At 43.1% G+C, this 17,297-nt stretch overlaps 1 protein-coding gene across 2 annotated transcripts; it reads right to left on the bottom strand.

Moving 5' to 3' along the window:
- Positions 1 to 734: 734 nt before the first annotated feature.
- Positions 735 to 12,442, bottom strand: chrnb3a (cholinergic receptor nicotinic beta 3 subunit a). 2 transcript variants are annotated; one of them, XM_070919690.1, is made up of 8 exons: positions 12,367 to 12,442; positions 7,516 to 7,667; positions 5,279 to 5,323; positions 3,848 to 3,957; positions 3,132 to 3,645; positions 1,853 to 2,043; positions 1,150 to 1,366; positions 735 to 866 (listed from the first exon to the last, which is right to left on the bottom strand). In XM_070919690.1, the coding sequence occupies exons 1-8, from the start codon at positions 12,440 to 12,442 to the stop codon at positions 735 to 737; spliced, it is 1,437 nt and encodes a 478-aa protein (XP_070775791.1). The 2 variants fall into 2 exon arrangements, with proteins under 2 accessions (XP_070775791.1, XP_070775798.1); XM_070919697.1 differs by lacking the exon at positions 12,367 to 12,442 and adding an exon at positions 8,915 to 8,964 and having other exon boundaries at positions 7,516 to 7,675.
- Between the last annotated feature and the right edge of the window lie 4,855 nt (positions 12,443 to 17,297).

Here is a 17,297-nt window from a genome sequence, read left to right as displayed (position 1 = left end):
TTACTGAAAGAGTGACCGTTTTTCCCTCGTTTTATCTGAATACGTTTTCGCGGTGAAATTATCTGGTAATTCACAAGAAAAAAAAGCAAAGATTAAAGGAAAGTATGTTTTTTTCTGCTTTCCTATCTTTTTCAATATCTTGTGACCCCTTGTGGGGGTCTCAGCCCCCAGGTTAGGAACCACTGCTCTAGTCCATACTAGATACGTCCTCCCCGGGGAAGTTGCCTGCTTCGCCTGGTTGGAAGCATCAAGTTAGTCTCGAAAACAGGGACCGGGAAATATGATTTTGTACATCAGATTTCTTTTAATTATCATCATCATTACAGCACTTACAGTCGAGTACAGCTGGCTGGACAACATGGTGCATGTGACACACAAAACAACTGACATGTGATATTGTGCATGTTGTTGCATGTATAATTACAATGTTACAGTTATACAAACATGGATATTCAAATTATACACGCTACTATAACCTGCTTATTGCTTTCACTCCTTTGCACTCCTGTGCATGCACCTTAAAATGAATAACAAGTTGCATCTGGAACATTACAGTTTCCAGTAATCATTACAGGTTGCAGACCATTCTGTAGGGAGGTAAAAGTTTGTTTCCACAATAGAAATATACAGTGTGAATGTTTTATTGAGCTTCATCAATAAATCACAACCAAAAGACAAACTGGACAATAGGAATGAGCTGTTGGAGAGCATTCTTGAGTTTGTGTGTGTGATCATCAAGGTGTGCTGAGGTACATCTGCAGAGCAGGGGTGAAGATTAGGACAGTCCCCAGTATTGACACCGTGAGGAAGGCCCACAGGAAAATCCTGTCCAACACCTGAGCCACGAACTTCCAGTCTTGAACAACCTAAATGAGACAGGAGGAAACAAAAGAGAAGGGTCCACAGGTGAGAATCTGTGTCAGCCTCAAGCCACGCTTGTCACAGTGAAAGCATCCCTCATTCAGGACGCAAGAACTACTTTGTGTCATTTTGATAAGCGGCTATGGAGCAAATGAGACATAAATAGGGGATGAAATGTTAACGAGCAAGATGCTGTTCCAGTATAAAAAATTCAAAGAGGATGTAATACACATGCATGCAAAGACTTTCATTCCACGCCTTCCCCCTCATGCCTGCCCACTCCCACACCTCTCGTATGAAGTGCTCCTTTTTGATGTGACGGCTGATGTAGCGAACTGAACTCGTGGCTTTCTCCAGCATGGCCAGCCAGGCTTGGTTCTCGTCCTCCTTGCCTGCGAGGGGGCCTCTCTGCTGGCCACCACTGTGGCCAGGAACGCCCCTCCTCCCTACACCTCTGCGGGGCTTCAGCTCCGGGCTGCGCATCTCCATGTCTGGAAAGTGGTATCTGAGGATAACGGACACGAACTGTTTAATTCATTTTACATATGTATTATCTCAAGTGTACTGGAAGATATTAGATTAGTATGACATTTTGGGAAATACGCTTATTTGCTTTCTTGGCGAGAGTTGGAACGAGAAGATTGATACCACTCTCATGTTTGTACGCTAAATATGAAGCTACCACAAGGAAACTATTATTAGCTTAGCCTAGCCTGGACTGGAAACTGGGGTAAACAGCTAGCCTGGCTCTGTCCAGAGATAACACCTACCAGTACATCTAAAGCTCACTAACACATTATATATTGTTTGTTTAATCCATATGAAAACCGAAGTGTGAAAATAACAATTCGGAGTCTCAGCCAATTGCCTGCCAACTGCTTCGCTACTTAACAGGCTAGCTGTTTCCCCATGTCTCTTTATGCTAAGCTAAGCTAATCTTCTCCTCTAACAATAAACACCATTCCTTTAACTACAGTTGATCCTGTATTACCTGTCAGTGTGCCCCCTCATACACAGCAGTCTGGGCAGTTTCTGAAGGAAGAGGCTCTTTACCCAGGGGGCCATGGGGTGGTAAGTAGCAGAGGAACGGTGGTGGACGTTAATGACAAAGACGGTGACGATGATGGAGAAAGTGACGAAGATCATGATGAAGAGCAGGTATTCTCCGATCAGTGGGATCACCTGCAGACACACAAATGTAATGGTTACCAATGCGATCCATCGGCCTTATTTTTTGAATAGCCCCTTTCAAAGTATTAATGTATATTATAGAATTATGATGTTACAAATCTTGATTAGTTTGTAGCAGTTTATTAACATAATCTAAAGAACGCATTCATTCACGATTCACTGTTGTCTACAGCCTTGCTCGTGGCTCAGACACAACAGTGCTTAGAGCTAAGTGCTAACATCATCATCCTATAACGTGCACAACTACATTTTTAACATTGTGATGTTTACCAAGTTATCAGTAAGCACTAAACACAAAGTACAGCTGAGGCTGGTGGGAGTAATTTGGTCATAAACCAAAGTATTGGACAAATTTAAACTTCGACCTGAAGATCGTGCTGAATGAAAAGTTAATGAGCCTGTGGCGACCTTGAATATCTGTAGCAAATTTCACAGCAATCCATCCAATGATTGTCAAGATATTTCACTCACAGACAAAACTGTCAACTGTGTTTATGGTGACACTAAAGGAAAGTCATTACAATTTATCCTCTAGGAAACTTGAATATCTGCAGTAAATTTCAAGGCAATCCATCTAATAGTTGATGAAAAGTCAGAGGATCACCAAAGTCAGTTAATCCCCCAGACATTATTCAGGTCACCCATGATGGTAGTGAAAGGTTTGTTAGTGTCTTTTGCATCTTGTTACATTGTGGGATCATTTGATTCTTCCATACTCCACACAGAGTATAAAATGATCCTCAATAGAGAATATGAAGTAGTGGAGTATACAGCATAGTGAAGTCAGTGATTTTAGACGCAGTCATTGTCGTCTTGAGCTCTGCTTTTCTGACAAGTTCTGTATTGGACTAAGATGCATCTGAAGTCAATAGCTTGTTAAATGAGTTGACATGCAGTTTAAGCTGCAGGTAATTGAGAGGGCTGTGGCTGTGATCTGTGTTAATTAGAGCATGCTGCAATTAAGATTACAATTAGGATAACTGAACACAGGAAAAAGCAGGATAGATTTAGAAAATACAGCCCAGTAGAAACTTCAAAATGAACATAGGCTTCGGGTTAAACCCCCTTAGGAAACCCACCTTTGAGGACGAAGGGATGATTTCTTCTATGACCAGGAGGAACACAGTGAGTGACACCAGCACAGATGTGGAAAGTGACAGTTTCTCTCCTTCGTCTGATGGCAAATAAAACACCAGCACCGTCAGAAAGGAGAGGCCGAGGCATGGGATGATGAGGAAGAGGGTGTAGAACAAGGGCAATCTCTTGAGGATGAAGGAGTAGGTGACAAACGGGTACCAGTACACCCCATCCCTCCTGCTGCCCTTGACCCCTGTGGCATTGAGGATCTCCCATTCGCCGTTATCGAAGAAGTCTTTGCGGTCCACATAGTGATCCACCAGGACCAGGTCCACCATGTTTCCATCGTAAGTCCAGGAGCCGAACTTCATGGAGCAGTTCTGTCGGTCAAAGGGGAAGAAGGTGACGTCCATGGTGCAGGAGGACTTGTAGCTGGCAGGTGGAGTCCATGTTATGGTACCATCCCAGCGCACAATGGCTTTGGTCATCAGAGAACCCTCAAAGCGACCGTCCGCACTGGGAGAAGATGGGAAAGAAGGGGAAAGGATGAGGTGGTGAGGAAAAAGTCATAAAGACCAGGCAAGGTAAGATGTGAAAGAACACAAAGGGGAAGAATGAAGTGGAAGAGAAAACTGATTTAGTTTAGTAATGGGCATCAGAGTTATCAGGCACAGCCTCAGAATGTGCTCCTGATGTGTGTGAGTGCTCCGTAACTCACTTTTCATACAGGACGATGTCAGGCAGCCATATAGTCTCCGAAGGCACTCTGATGGAGGTAATACCGCCATAGTCATCTGGGTTCCACTTCAGCTTCACGTCAACCCACTCCTTTAAATTAATAAATAACAATGCATGATAAGTAAAACAATCAGATAAATCAGATTTTAGTATGATCCCATAATGTAGGTGTGAAAGACACATGACATAGGAAAGCTTAATAAGTCTTAAAAGGGCATCTTTTCCATTTCAGCACCATGGACAGCACCAGACTGCTAACTGCACAACGTGAATGGAAACTATGTTTTTCATTGCGTGGTCGTCCCCAGTCCCCCAAACAAATTCAAAGTCTACTGATAAGTTAAAAGAAGCAGTCCCAATGTGATATGATACCTTTTATTCAAGATTTTATTTATTATTATGTGAAATTCTTTATTTTCACAGACGAATGTGTATTTATTTTGATGTTGCTATATCATTTTATTTTGTTGATACCACCCTTAAATGTTATGTTTAGATTATATTTATCAAACTCCTAAGAATCACACACATTCAGCTCTGAAGAAACAACACTGGAGTAAAAGAAGGTGAATACTGAACTGAAAGTGAAAGAATAAGACACATTTAGCAAGCAACTTCCAAGTGATCACATGACTAATCACATGTATGCTCTTGTCTGAGCAGGAGTAGCCAGTCAGAGACAAGGATATATTTTTATATATATATATATTGTTCTACAAAAGAAAATACATTGTTTAAATTAATGTTATTTGTGTAAAACATTTAATATCCCCAATATCAATCATCATGTGAAATTTACAACAATCTAATAGATGTATAATATGGAATAGGAATTGTTGAATAGGGGTTAATACTAGGAAACTGGCTGAAATGACAACAAGAACAAAACAAATAGTAGGCTCATCTGAATTATATATTTTGCTTCAGCTAACATATTGTTCTTTATGACCAACTATATCTTGTCTTTCCAAAACAGGTCTCCGAAGGTGTGAGCTCACCTCTGTCTGTCTCTGTGCTGCAGTCATCTAGGATCTACTCTTAAGTTAAGTGACCTTTGGAGCTCTCTTAAGTAGAAATCCAACATTTCACTTTTAGCAGTTTTAGTTTGATAAATATTGTATGTCTCTTCATATTGCTTTGGTTGCAATATGTGTATATTAAAAAGATTTACAGCAGATTTGTGAGCTCTTCTACTAAATCATACTACACCACAATGTGTGGCATTGTACATTTTATATAGGCTACAGTCTCACATTGCAGCTAATGAATCATACTCTACCAAACTGTGTTAAAAGTAATAGATCATAGCCTAATCCCTCCAGTCACGGAGAACCAAACCGCTGCACACATATGGAGAAACCTCACAACAACAGAAGATCCAGTATTTACAAATGGAAGTGTTCATTTTTACCTGCCAGAGCCAGACATTTGTAGTCATCAGCTGGTTCTTTTCATCCTGCAGGAAGACAGGGAAGAAGTTTTGTTCACTATTTATACATCTTAGTGGTGCTCACTGTGCAAGATAAGAGAGGCTAATGAGGAGGTGAGGCGCAAACCAGGAGCTGGAGACAAAAAGTTGGGATGAAAGAAAGTATTTAAACCTAGTTAGAAAGGAAGATTTCTTTTTTCAAAGTGGGTTAATTGCTTCTGTTGCTTGCCACTAAGAAAGCACAGTGGAACGGCTCGGGGGTTAAGTGCCTTGCTTGAGGGTACATCTAGAGCATTTAATGAGCGAGAGAAGCGCAAGTTACTGTTCAGTGACCAAAATCACTGACAATACTAATACAGGCACTGCTGCCTCATTTGCTCAGTATGAAGTATTGACATATCCTGTATCAAAACAAGAGAGAGAGAGGGGGGAATGGAGAGAGACTGATGGAAAGGAATGAGAGGAGGACGAAGACGGTAATGAATTTGTGGAAGTCAGAAAGGTTTTCAATGGAAGCTGTTGACTTTATGTGCAGGAAAAGCCTTGCAGAAACATAAAAACTAGAGAGAAAATCTATGGAATAGATTTTGTAGTTTGTCTGCTCTCGAGGGGCGCAGAGGCAGACCTGATTGCATACCCATCCTCTCTGAACAAGAATTGACCTGAGGTGAGGGGGGGGGGGGGGGTTGATCACAGCAGTTTAGTTAGACTACCACAAGATGGCACTCTTCTAAATGTTACTTCTGCGTGGCAGAAGAACGAACATCAAATGCTGATGTAGTCAAAAATGTGGCCCTCTGTGGAGTTGTGGGAGCAGCTTTGTGTGAGTGTGTGTGTGTGTGTGTGTGTGTGTGTCCTTGTGTAAATAATATATGCGTTCTGGTTCCTCTCAGCCTGATGGCCTCATTACTTCCTCTGCTGCTGTGAAAGACCACTTTGGACCTCTCTTTTAACCTTTCTTCTCTTCCTGTCTTTGGCCCTTTAAATCCCTCAGCTCCTTCTCCTCCTCCTCGTTTATCTTTACACTTCTGTCCTTGGTGTAGCTTCTGTGCTGTAGCTCCTCTGCTGACCTCCCTTAATAGCCACCCCTTTCCATCTCTCACACTCCTAACCTACCTTTCTCTGTCTTTGTATTTGTCTTCCCCTGCCCTTAACATTAAATAATAACCTTCTGTCCAGTCCTAAACAGATGATGAGCCACCTCTGAACGGTCTCTTTTCATGGACTTCCTTCTATTCCCTCCCTTGCCTCTTGCTTCTTTCAACATAATCACCCGTCCTCTATATTCTCATGCGCCTCAGTGATAGTGGGTTTCACTTCCTCCCCTCCTTCCTCCTTTCCTTCCTTTCCTCTCTCGTTCCAAAACATAACCCCCCTGATCCTCAGAAGACTATAACAAGATTTTATTAACCATGTTACATAAGGCCATTTTAATTTCTGCAGAGAGCTTCCTTAACAGGTACACGCGGCTTAAGACGCTGGGTCGGTCTCCTGGAAGCATTAGAGCCTCTATGTCTGGTACCACTTTGCTCAGGATGTGATCTCTGCAGAGACAGTTTAAAACACCCTCATATATCCAATATTAATATAATACATAATGCATGGCAAGGACAGAGTCGGCGCTACCATCGAGACTTTGAGGTCATGTCCTCTGTATTTTATCATCTTTTTGTCAATTTGTGGGCTTTAGCAACATCTAGTTTAGACTTTTCAAAGGCCGGTCTGATTTGATTGATTTTCCTTCTTCCGTTCTCTCTCTGTCAATATAACTATATATAAATGCAAAGTAAGCTCACAGGCTGCATACAAATAAGATGCAGCCGTTCAAATACCTCCACATAAATAAAAACAACGTGCATATTTATTTTGCTAGGAATTCGTGACAAAAATGGCCTACTCATTTTCCATTCACTTCCCTTTTTTTTATTCCTTTTGTAAAAATGTACTCCCTTTCCCATTCAACACAGTAACAGGAACCACAACAGCACAAACTGTGGCCTTAAAGATGACCATAGACTTTTAAACAAAGAAAATTGAGCATGATACATTTCACAAAGGTAGTATTCATGCAGGTGTGTGTGGAGCATGTATGAGCCTTACTTCACATGTGCTTCTAAACACAGCCTAGAATTCTCTATAAATGAAACTTGAAATAACTTGACATTTCTATACGCTATTTGCTTCCTGTGTGTTGGCATATCTGGGTGTTGTTTCCTCACCACATCAACCAGCTGTGAGATCTTGAGTCCAAAGCGTACAGTGATGGTGTCATTGGCGTGCTGGACAGGCCGCACCCACTTCTGGTAACCCCTGAAAAGGTTCCGCAACAAGGAATCCTCCATCTCGGCCAGCGACACAAAGTCTTCCTGAGCTGGAAGGAGCCAGAGAAGAAAGTATGAGGACAGAAGTGAGAGGATGAAAGTTTGGGAGAGGAAATAGTATAGTGTTTATGAAAATATATAGTAGTATGGATATGAGTAGTGCTTAAATTAGTAGATTAACAATAAACTAACCTGCTTTGGCAACAATTTTGATAATTGATTAATATAAAGGAAAATTGACGAAACGCATATCTACATGGGAGGCGTCATGTTTTTTCTTTATCCATCTCAAAGGCCTCTGACAGACCAGCTGTCCCCATAGGCCGCGTAACAGCTTGTACTTTATGCACGTAAACACAAATGCAAAGCATATTTTTGCGCTTACGGTGAGATGAAACGGCATTTCGAGAGTATCTAACGTCCGTATCGTGACGGATTAGGCAGGCGGGACGTAACGTTGACTTGAACGTAGCTATGCTAAATAAGCACAAAACAAGCAATTTGAGGACGCTACCGAGGACTCTGTGCCACTGTGATGCAGCCCTAATTATATGGCTAGTTAGCTCACATGCATGTAATATTCATGTGCACAGACAGATGTGTGCATCGATGTCATCCTCTTCCAAGTCTCACATGTTTAAGAACATACAAAGACTCAGTCATGCATGAACAAAGTGAACTACCTCTCCAGAGCCTCAAAAGCAAGTGGAAGAAAAAATCCAGGCCTATGCGTCAGACACACACACACTGTCAACCCTGGACTGACAGCTGGTCATGGCCGAGCGAATGCGTCTAAGCTCACGAGGCTGACAAAATGATCATGCTGACATAATCACCTCAGACAGAACAATTGCCAGGGGAGACGAGCTGAGCTCGGAGCGCTTTGTGCAGCCAGGCACAAGACATAATAGTCAGTTAAAGAGTGACGCTCATGCCGAGAAGGAGACGGTGCAATGAAGGAACAGTGCTTTCACTTACACACACCAGCCGCCGTATAAGTGCAGACAGCTGGGAGATATCAGGTCTCTTCAGTAGACAATTACAGAAAACACACTGTGCAAGTTTTGCAGTTGTAGAGCACTAAATGTATGATGTGTAATTCAGTTTGGTTCGACCTCACTCCTCAGTTGAAAATACACAATGACTAATGGATAAGTCTAGTAGTCAGACTGTTCAGAGACTCTGCAGTGGCCTAAAGTTTGCAAACTTGATTGTACTGACAGCCAGCACGCTCGTCAAGAGCTATACGTCCCGTCGAATTGTCCTTGAGCAAGACACCGAACCTTTTCCCTGTTACTCATTGTAACTCGCTCTAAAAGATGCAGATGACAGCAGCATTTGCTGGATGCTCAGAGCATTAAGTGGTATTTGTACTTGAGCTGCACAACACAGCCTCCCACAGTAACTCGGTGGATCTATCAGCTCAGAGCTCTGAACGTTCGACTGCATAAGAGGACGATGTTTGGCACTGCCAATGGTAGCAACAGAGACAGAGGCTGATAGACAGAAAAGAGAAGTTTGAATCAACAGCCTCTCGAACAAGGGGGATGGAGCAGAGGAATGGAGAGAGCTGATAAGGGAAGGAGTGAGACAGAGTGACCCAGAGCAATTCCCTTCACTGTCTGAGAGAGACAGAACGAGGGGGCAGAGTAGAGGTTGGTACACAAGGAGAAGTTAACTGGAGCAAGGGGAATGAGAACAGACGGCAAAACAGATAGCAAGGAGGAAGCCAATTCTCATTTCAACTTGTTTTCTCAACACAGGGTTCAGTACTGCGCAAGCCAGTCCCTCATGCAACATGTTACATATACTCCTTGATACACCACATTCTGCTACTGTAGTTTACAGTTTACAGAGAGAGAGATAATGTTTTGTTTTCGGATTGATTCAAACTTAAAGCAACATTATGTAACTATTTTACCTTCAAATTCATTTAGATGGTACACTGACTCGTAATAGGGAGTAATAAGAACGCCTGTTCTTGCACTATGTAACTTGCTATGTAGCAAGAACGATCTCCCGCGAGAAGTGCGTAACATTTTATGGCACTATGTGTCTAGCTCGGTATTCTCAGTACGGACATCATAGCAGGGCGAAGAGACCAAAGAGGACGTTGGCACGGCCCCCAGAAACACTACGCTCTGGCAGCATCTATTGTTTTTCCAATTTAATCCTTGTCTCATTTGTGGTCTGATAAACAGTAAATTCTTCAAATTCAGGTTAAAAACAACAACGTATTTGGTCTTTGCAAACATAAGTTATGTATGTGTTTATGTGCATATGGAGCGGGGAAGTGAGATCTGATAACAAGTGGTCACTCGAGACACGTCTGGTGTGAACTGACGTACTTAGTGCTGTCCACTTGTTAATGCCAGGTGTAGACAGGGCCAGTAAGGGCTTTCCTGTTCTGTTTCCTGTTGGGTGTGTTGGAATCTGAAGTTAAAGCGCACAGCATGTTCAGACTCAGACAGATTACCTCCCATTGCATCAGATCCCCTGTAAAGCACTCAGTTTGTAAAGGCATTAGCACACTCAGTCAACTGAATCCTATCTACCATCCCTACAGGAAGCGATGCTGTCTCAAGATCCTCATCAACAAAAACACAGGAGCCAAACTAGTCAAACACCACAGGGATGGATTCCACTACAAGAGCCAGCTCCCTTCGGCAGGTAGAGGCTGATTGACTCTGTGTATGTGTGTGTGGTTGATTGAGCAGAGGTGAAGGGGAGAGTATTGATTAGAACGTACAGCCCGATAGCTGGGGGGAAGTTATGATGCATTAGCGTGTGCCTTCGTTTGTGAGTGTGAGCGTGTGTGTGTGTGTGTGTGTGTGTATCTATTTGCTATGCAGAGGACATAAAAAGGCAATGTATGGCATGTCTATGTGTGTGTGTGTTTGTGTGTAAGAGAGAAAAACAGTTTGCTGATGATTGATCCAGACACAAGGGTGACCTCGTGTTCAAACAAACACAGAGTCTCCTCCTCAATCTAAAACACCCCTGGGCGACTCAGTGGTATGATCACCCTGACACCGCCACCATCTGTTCACTGTGGAACCACAGCGGGATGTACCACTGAGAGGGGCAAAAGGATTAGAGGGAAAACAGTGGGGGAACCCATATTTTCTTTACACACTAGTGAAAGTGAAAGTTTAACTTTGTGTTTTTGCCTTTTCTCAGTGCAGCTGTCACTGATTTCTAAAGAGACGCTTCCAGGCCTTTGGAAAAGGGTACGTTTTTTAAAGGCAAGAATAAGGAGCGAAGGAGGCAAGCTGTACAATCTGAGTTGCAGCCCTGCTCTTGTTTACCCACAATGCAACAGTGCAGGTACCTCTGGGGGAGCCAAGACTTTTCACAATGGTTAACCCCATCAGTCATAATGCCCCTGAGGCATGCACTGTTCTGTATGTGAGCGTACATACCAATATGTTGGTTCATATATACTCATTGGATGCCAGAGACACTGACCATCACATGACCAGAGGTGACCACATAGGTGTGCAATATTACTGTACACAGCCTGCACGTGTACATTAAAGCCTTGTTGTGAGCAGTTTTCATTGGAAATACTTTCCACCAAAGGAATAGTTCCAATGGAAACTGTAGTCAGCAAGGTATGTGGATTTTTACCAAAGTAACAGGGGAATTGTAAGTTCAGTTTTTTTAAAGCTGTGAGCGCCACAAAGGAAATTACATTTATCTCTATTGAGATGGAAGCAGATACGTCAGAGATTGATACCTCAAAATCTGGACAGATAAAATCCAACATATCTGCATGGAGGTAAGGGAGAGGTAAGTGAGAAAATATGTTTTGTCTTTTTGTAACGTGGGTGAACCGACCCTTTAAAATCCAAGCCATGCCAATCTGCCTCCAATAGGTGACATTAATTCATTATTAATTCAAACTCAACTAAAACTGCAGAAAGCTCAGTCTCTCTCTCCCTCACACACACACACACACACACACACACACACACATACGCATATGCAGCATAAATATACAGCAAGAAAGATTTACAGCGTGTGCTGCCAAGAGCCACTCCATCTCAAGATTAGAGTGGTGTAAATGCTTTACAGTAAGCTGATGTCAACATACACTGACACACACACGCACACACACACACACACACAGTATGTTGGACCAAGTGTCTTATTTTCTGTAGCTCAACCACAGTGACACAATATTTCTTTTTTTCTTTTTTTACTTTCTATAAGAAAACCTATGAGGCATAACTGAGTCACAGCTTTATTATGTAAGGGAATTATTTTCCCATTCATTTCAATGTGTATGGGATTTTTTTTATTGGCCCATATTGTTCTCCTGCAGCGTGTTATTACAGTCATCCTCAGTCACACATCCCCGGTTGGGAGGGGGGGGGGGGCGCTGCGCTCCCATTCTTTAATAAATCATGAACGCGCTCCTCTCACCTGACCCCATCACTTTGTCCCGCTGCCTCCCACACGATAAGAAGTGCAACCACATCTGAATTGTACAATATGCCCGCTTCTCTGGGAAACTATTTCCCATTAAGGCGCACAGGACGGGGCACGCTGCTCTGTTAGAGAGATGAGACTGTAACGTGGTGGGATGCTGCGTTTTGATCGCGCAACACGGCGCCAAAGCCTCAACAGGGTTCAAATGTTCCCGCATCCAAAGTCATGTTACCGTCTGCTTTGGACAAATAAGGTGAAAAGTGGCAGTTGCGCCGCTTCAACAGTTTAAAGACGAATGTGTTTCCTGAGTCTTACCTTCCATTGTAGCCTTCCCGAGAGCCAGGGAGAACCACAGCACCGCGACCGCAAACTTCATGCTCCCCCCTGTCATCAGCAGCTCCGACTGGATCTATCCACAGCGAGGATCAAATCATGTTAGCTGTTCACACAGTCCTGCGGGGCGCATCGCTTCCACAGCCAAGCGGGACCTCCGGAGTCCCTCCGCTGAGATGTCCAGTTTAAATAATGAAGGACAGCCGGTTGCTGGTGTCTTTGTGTGACAAGGACCGCCTTCACAATGTGGGGCAGCAGCAGCAGCAGCAGCAGCAGCGGGTGTGATTTATGTCTCTTCTCCCCCTTCCTCCTGTTTTGTCGCCTGTTCTGTTTCCCAGCAGCCTCTTGTCGTGTGTGTTTGTGTGCGTCCCGGTGCAGAGATGGATGCTGCCGGAGCGGAGCCGGACTGAGGGCGGGACGGACGGAGGAGGGCTTGTCCGTCAGGGGAGGACAGATCCGGTCCCCATCCAGAAGGAAATAGATAGATAGATAGATAGATAGATAGATAGATAGATAGATAGATAGATAGATAGATGCACATGTAGGCCCACTGTACACGATACTAAAAAACAAAGAAGAACTTGATTACTTGTATTGAGGGGGGGCTTTCTTTGCTTTTTTGTGCACAGTGCATATCAACATTTGTCATAATGCCATAACAATAACAATGTGTCAGCAATCAGTAAGTACACTTCTAACCTGTTTATATGTAACTTTGGTAAATTTCTGTTTTCAGTGTATAATAATATTAGATGCAAGGCCTTACACTTAGATACTGCACAGCAGTGTAGTGCAGTGAGGAATCAACAAGGAAGTCAGCTGTCTGACAACAACACAAACGAAGTGGTTATCTTCTAAGTTGCAGTCTTTTTCGTATAAAATTCTCTGTTTGTGCTTGCTGAACCACAGAAGGGATAGTAAGACAAAGGGGGGATTTAATACGAAAAAGCCACTTTATTTGTCTAACTATGAAGCCTCGTACTGTATTAGCTCTTGCTGAACTTTGGAATACATTTATGCACAAAACGACGACTGTGGATTTTGTCCCCATTGCTCGTATTGAAATTGCTGTAGGATGGGATCTCTTTGCACTCAGCAGAGAAAGGAGGAACCGTTACTGTGAACAAAATCTTTTTCAATGTAGAAAGGGGCATATGAGTATTGCTTTAAGACAGACTTGAAAAAATGTGACCCTATCCCGTGAGCCAGAGAAGAGAAGTGGTGCTCAAAACTCTGAACTGTTTCACACCTTAACATGACCGACATCAATCATGACTTCATCTAGGGTCCAACGCAAGTTACTGCACAAAAGTTCAGTTACAGTAGGGAGCTAAGGATTGCGCCGAACTGCAGGGGCTCTCCACTTTACTTCATGAGTAACACTCATAGATGTCGTGAAGCACTTTAGTTTATGATAAATGGCTTCAGATCATCTTTCAGGAAGCAGTGACCTGTAAGTTTCCTCTCAGAGGCCCATCACACTCTTTTATAGGCAGTGAGTACGTACAGTATCGTAAATCACTGGAGAGTGCAATTTGAGGCTTCATTCATTCAGCTACACACAGACACACACTTACACATGCCATGACACGCCATGCCATGTCATGCCGTACCATGCATGCCGTGATGCATCTCTTTGATAATCTCTTTATTGTCACAGGAGACTTTGGGCGAGGCCGTAAGCACCAAGAATGTTTCAAGCAAAACTGAATCCATGCTAATGATATAAGGACACTGCGCGCTGGAGGGAAAAACAGATTCCAGATGACTGGAACAATACACTCACGTGCCACATCACATCCTGAGACCAAATCTGATTAGAGCCCATAATGTACGTGGGCACCATGGACCCTGATTATAGCCTGATTCCAGTACAGAGTGAAGCCAAGACTGCAGGTGGTTGTGCTATTGTTCTATGTATGTTGTTATTCCAAAGCTCTCACCTTTCACAGATAAAAGGTAAAGTGGCGAAGATGAGCACTTACTGTAGCACAATCTATCTAATTACCTGCCGTACAAGCCGGGCGGGCAGGGGAGGTGATCTAGCTATCGATCTCGCAGAGAGTTTCCATACACTGTTGGGAAATTGAGAAACATGCATCTCCTCCGGTTCAATTCACTTCTGTCAGGAGTTAACGGTGGTGCAACAAAGAGAAAATAGGGCCGACACGAATATAATCAGGCTTCAGAATAGGCTTAGCAGTTTTATTTCCCTCACATGTAATATAAAATGCACCGTGTCACTGTGTAAAAAGACATCTAGCAGAGAAGAGATAGAGTGTGAAGAATGGGGGTGATTTACCGAGGTGCCAAGGTCCAACAGCCAGGCCATCTGACAGAGAGCAGAGAGCTGGCATTCATTTGCTTTGTGTCATTTAGTCAGGCAATCAAATAAGCAGTTAGTTGACTCATAAAGAACTCATGGCGAGCTGGTGAAGGAAATGGACTCGCTCTCTCTCTCTCTCTCTCTCCCTCTCTCTCCCTCGTAATTAATTTTGAGCTAACAGCAGCTGGAAGAAGAACTGCGAGGTGAATCATTGTGCACCCACGCACAAACACACAACAAACGAATGCCCGCAATTTGATGGTTTCATTCAAAAACAACTCAAACACACACTTCTTTGCCGCACACATGCAGGTCACATGCTTGAAAATCTGCCACTTGGCTGCTCATGTTGGCTTTGTGTATCTCATTAAATGCTGTCTTACTCAGGCACCTGATCGCTGGTCTGCCATTGCCAAGACTTGCCCACGGGGGAACCCAGCCTATCCGTCTCACACACACACACACACACACACACACACACATCTATCAAGTAGGCACAACCTCCCTGCTTATCTAACACCCAAACAAACTCAGCCAGTTCTGTGTCAGTGCACTCAAACTGACAGCGAGTGCTTCAGTAGTCTTGTTATCCAGCGCTGGAGGTAAATGTGGATTCTGGACGGTCTTTAAATTGCAGACTACTTCAGTAATTAGTCTCATTCCACTTCCAATCCATGTTAATTAAGAAAATGAGTTCGCATTAAGGTCATCGGAGCTGAGGGGAGGTCGGGAGAGCAATCTGTGCTTTAATTATAAAAGAAATGTGAAAAGCCCCAAAAACTATTTTGGAACAGAAAACATAAGTCTTTCTTTCTTTCTTTCTTTCTTTCTTTCTTTCTTTCTTTCTTTCTTTCTTTGTCATTGTTCAAAATAGCTTTTAATGTGTTCCCCCTTCATTTGTTCTTAAAATGTTATCTTTTGTTCCCTTTCGAGGAGGAAAAGAATAATTGATGTGGCAGAGAACACCATGGATCCACTGTTCACATCTGTGTGATTTTCCAGGATTACTGTACTGCGGTCGTTCCCACCATCATTTAACCGTCAGGCTCCAGTGTGTGCTCAGTGACCTTTTCAATCCAAACAGCGTAAGAAAGGTAAACCATGGCAGAAACAGGAGCGTTTGCCTGTGGCTGTTTACATGTTTGTGCGTTCCTTTCTTATTGCATTGTTTGCTGGTATGCAAACTCCTAAAGCAATTCACAGGAACAAGCTAGGGAAAATTGTGGAGAACTCCTGGGGCTTGCACCATCTGTACCTAGACCAGGCTGTCTGTGAAGGTTGACAAGGCCTACCAGGAGCATTCCCATCCACGAGCAGTAGAGTTTCAGCCACTACCTTCTGGTACAGGTACAGATACCCCAAAATAAGAACCAAGCGTGTATGAAATGATTTAATTCCCACAACACAATTAAATGAGATGTGGTAACCTAAACTATCTTTATGAGAAACAACTTCAGTTTAAACCCCTCGGAGCAGGGAAAGAGAGGCCATTATGACTTCTATCAATTGGGATTAATGTAAATTAAAGGGGAACTCAGGTGGAAACTCAATGTGGAAACAGAGCTCTCTAAAGAAAATTACCTTGATGATGTCATCAGAGTTATCTCAGTTTGGGCTTCTGTCGAATTGCATTATGGGAAATGTAGGATCCAGGGTTTCTGGAGCTTGACCCATCATAGGGAATAAAATACAGGATAGAAATACAGTGATTGCTTTTTAAAAAAAAATCTTACTTTAAGGAAGTTACATACAGGTTGAGATTAGGTACATGAGAGTGAGTATGTTCATTTCAAAGTCCACATAAAGATAAAATAGAGGGACATATATATATATGTGCGTGTGCAAGTGCACTGAAATATAGACATACTGCTAAGGCATAGTGTTACGGTGCATTAGGCCGATAACTCCGAGACTGAATCTATGCATTGCGGTATAAGCATATAAGCAGCTAAATTTCACACAAGATTTAGAGAAAGCTGACAAGTTTCGGACGACGAATCCCTGCCGCAAGAGCTAATACCTGGGACTTCAGCTGCTGCCATCTGTGATACGGACGTTATGTCACATTATTATCCTTCCCTCTTCCCCTCCCACTGTCCCTCCTTTTATACCAATACTTCTTTATTTTTATTTTTATACAGTTATTTCATTGGGATGTTTCTTCTTTTTCTTCACACAGACACAAGGAAAACAGGCATCCACACATTCTGGTGAACAGAGGGTGACAATGAAAGCCAGGTGCAAAGCCTTTCCCACCAGCAGTGATCCAGTGTGGCTTAGTGACCAGCGGCTGCAGCAAGGAGCAGTGCTCAGGAGAATAAAGCTAAACCTTCCTCTCAGTCAGAGACAAAGAGTGAGGGAGACACAGGGTGGCAGATGGACAACAGAGGGTAAGTGGACCACAGCCTAGTCAAAAGTGAGCTGTGGATTTCAAAGACAATTGTTTAGATCCAAAATAAATCAAATCCTCATCGGTATGCTTGTGTACAGGTTGTGTTGTGTACAGGTTTCAGTGCTGGTTAAAAGCGGGTTCTTTGGTCTCAGACACGTAGACAGGAATTATAACCCACAATGAGAAGATTATCAG

The sequence above is a fragment of the Enoplosus armatus genome, chromosome 2 (genome assembly GCF_043641665.1).
Source record: "Enoplosus armatus isolate fEnoArm2 chromosome 2, fEnoArm2.hap1, whole genome shotgun sequence".
Classification (NCBI taxonomy): Eukaryota; Metazoa; Chordata; class Actinopteri; order Centrarchiformes; family Enoplosidae; genus Enoplosus; species Enoplosus armatus.
Note: the sequence above shows the minus strand (reverse complement) of the source record. Positions and strands in the feature narration are given on the sequence as shown.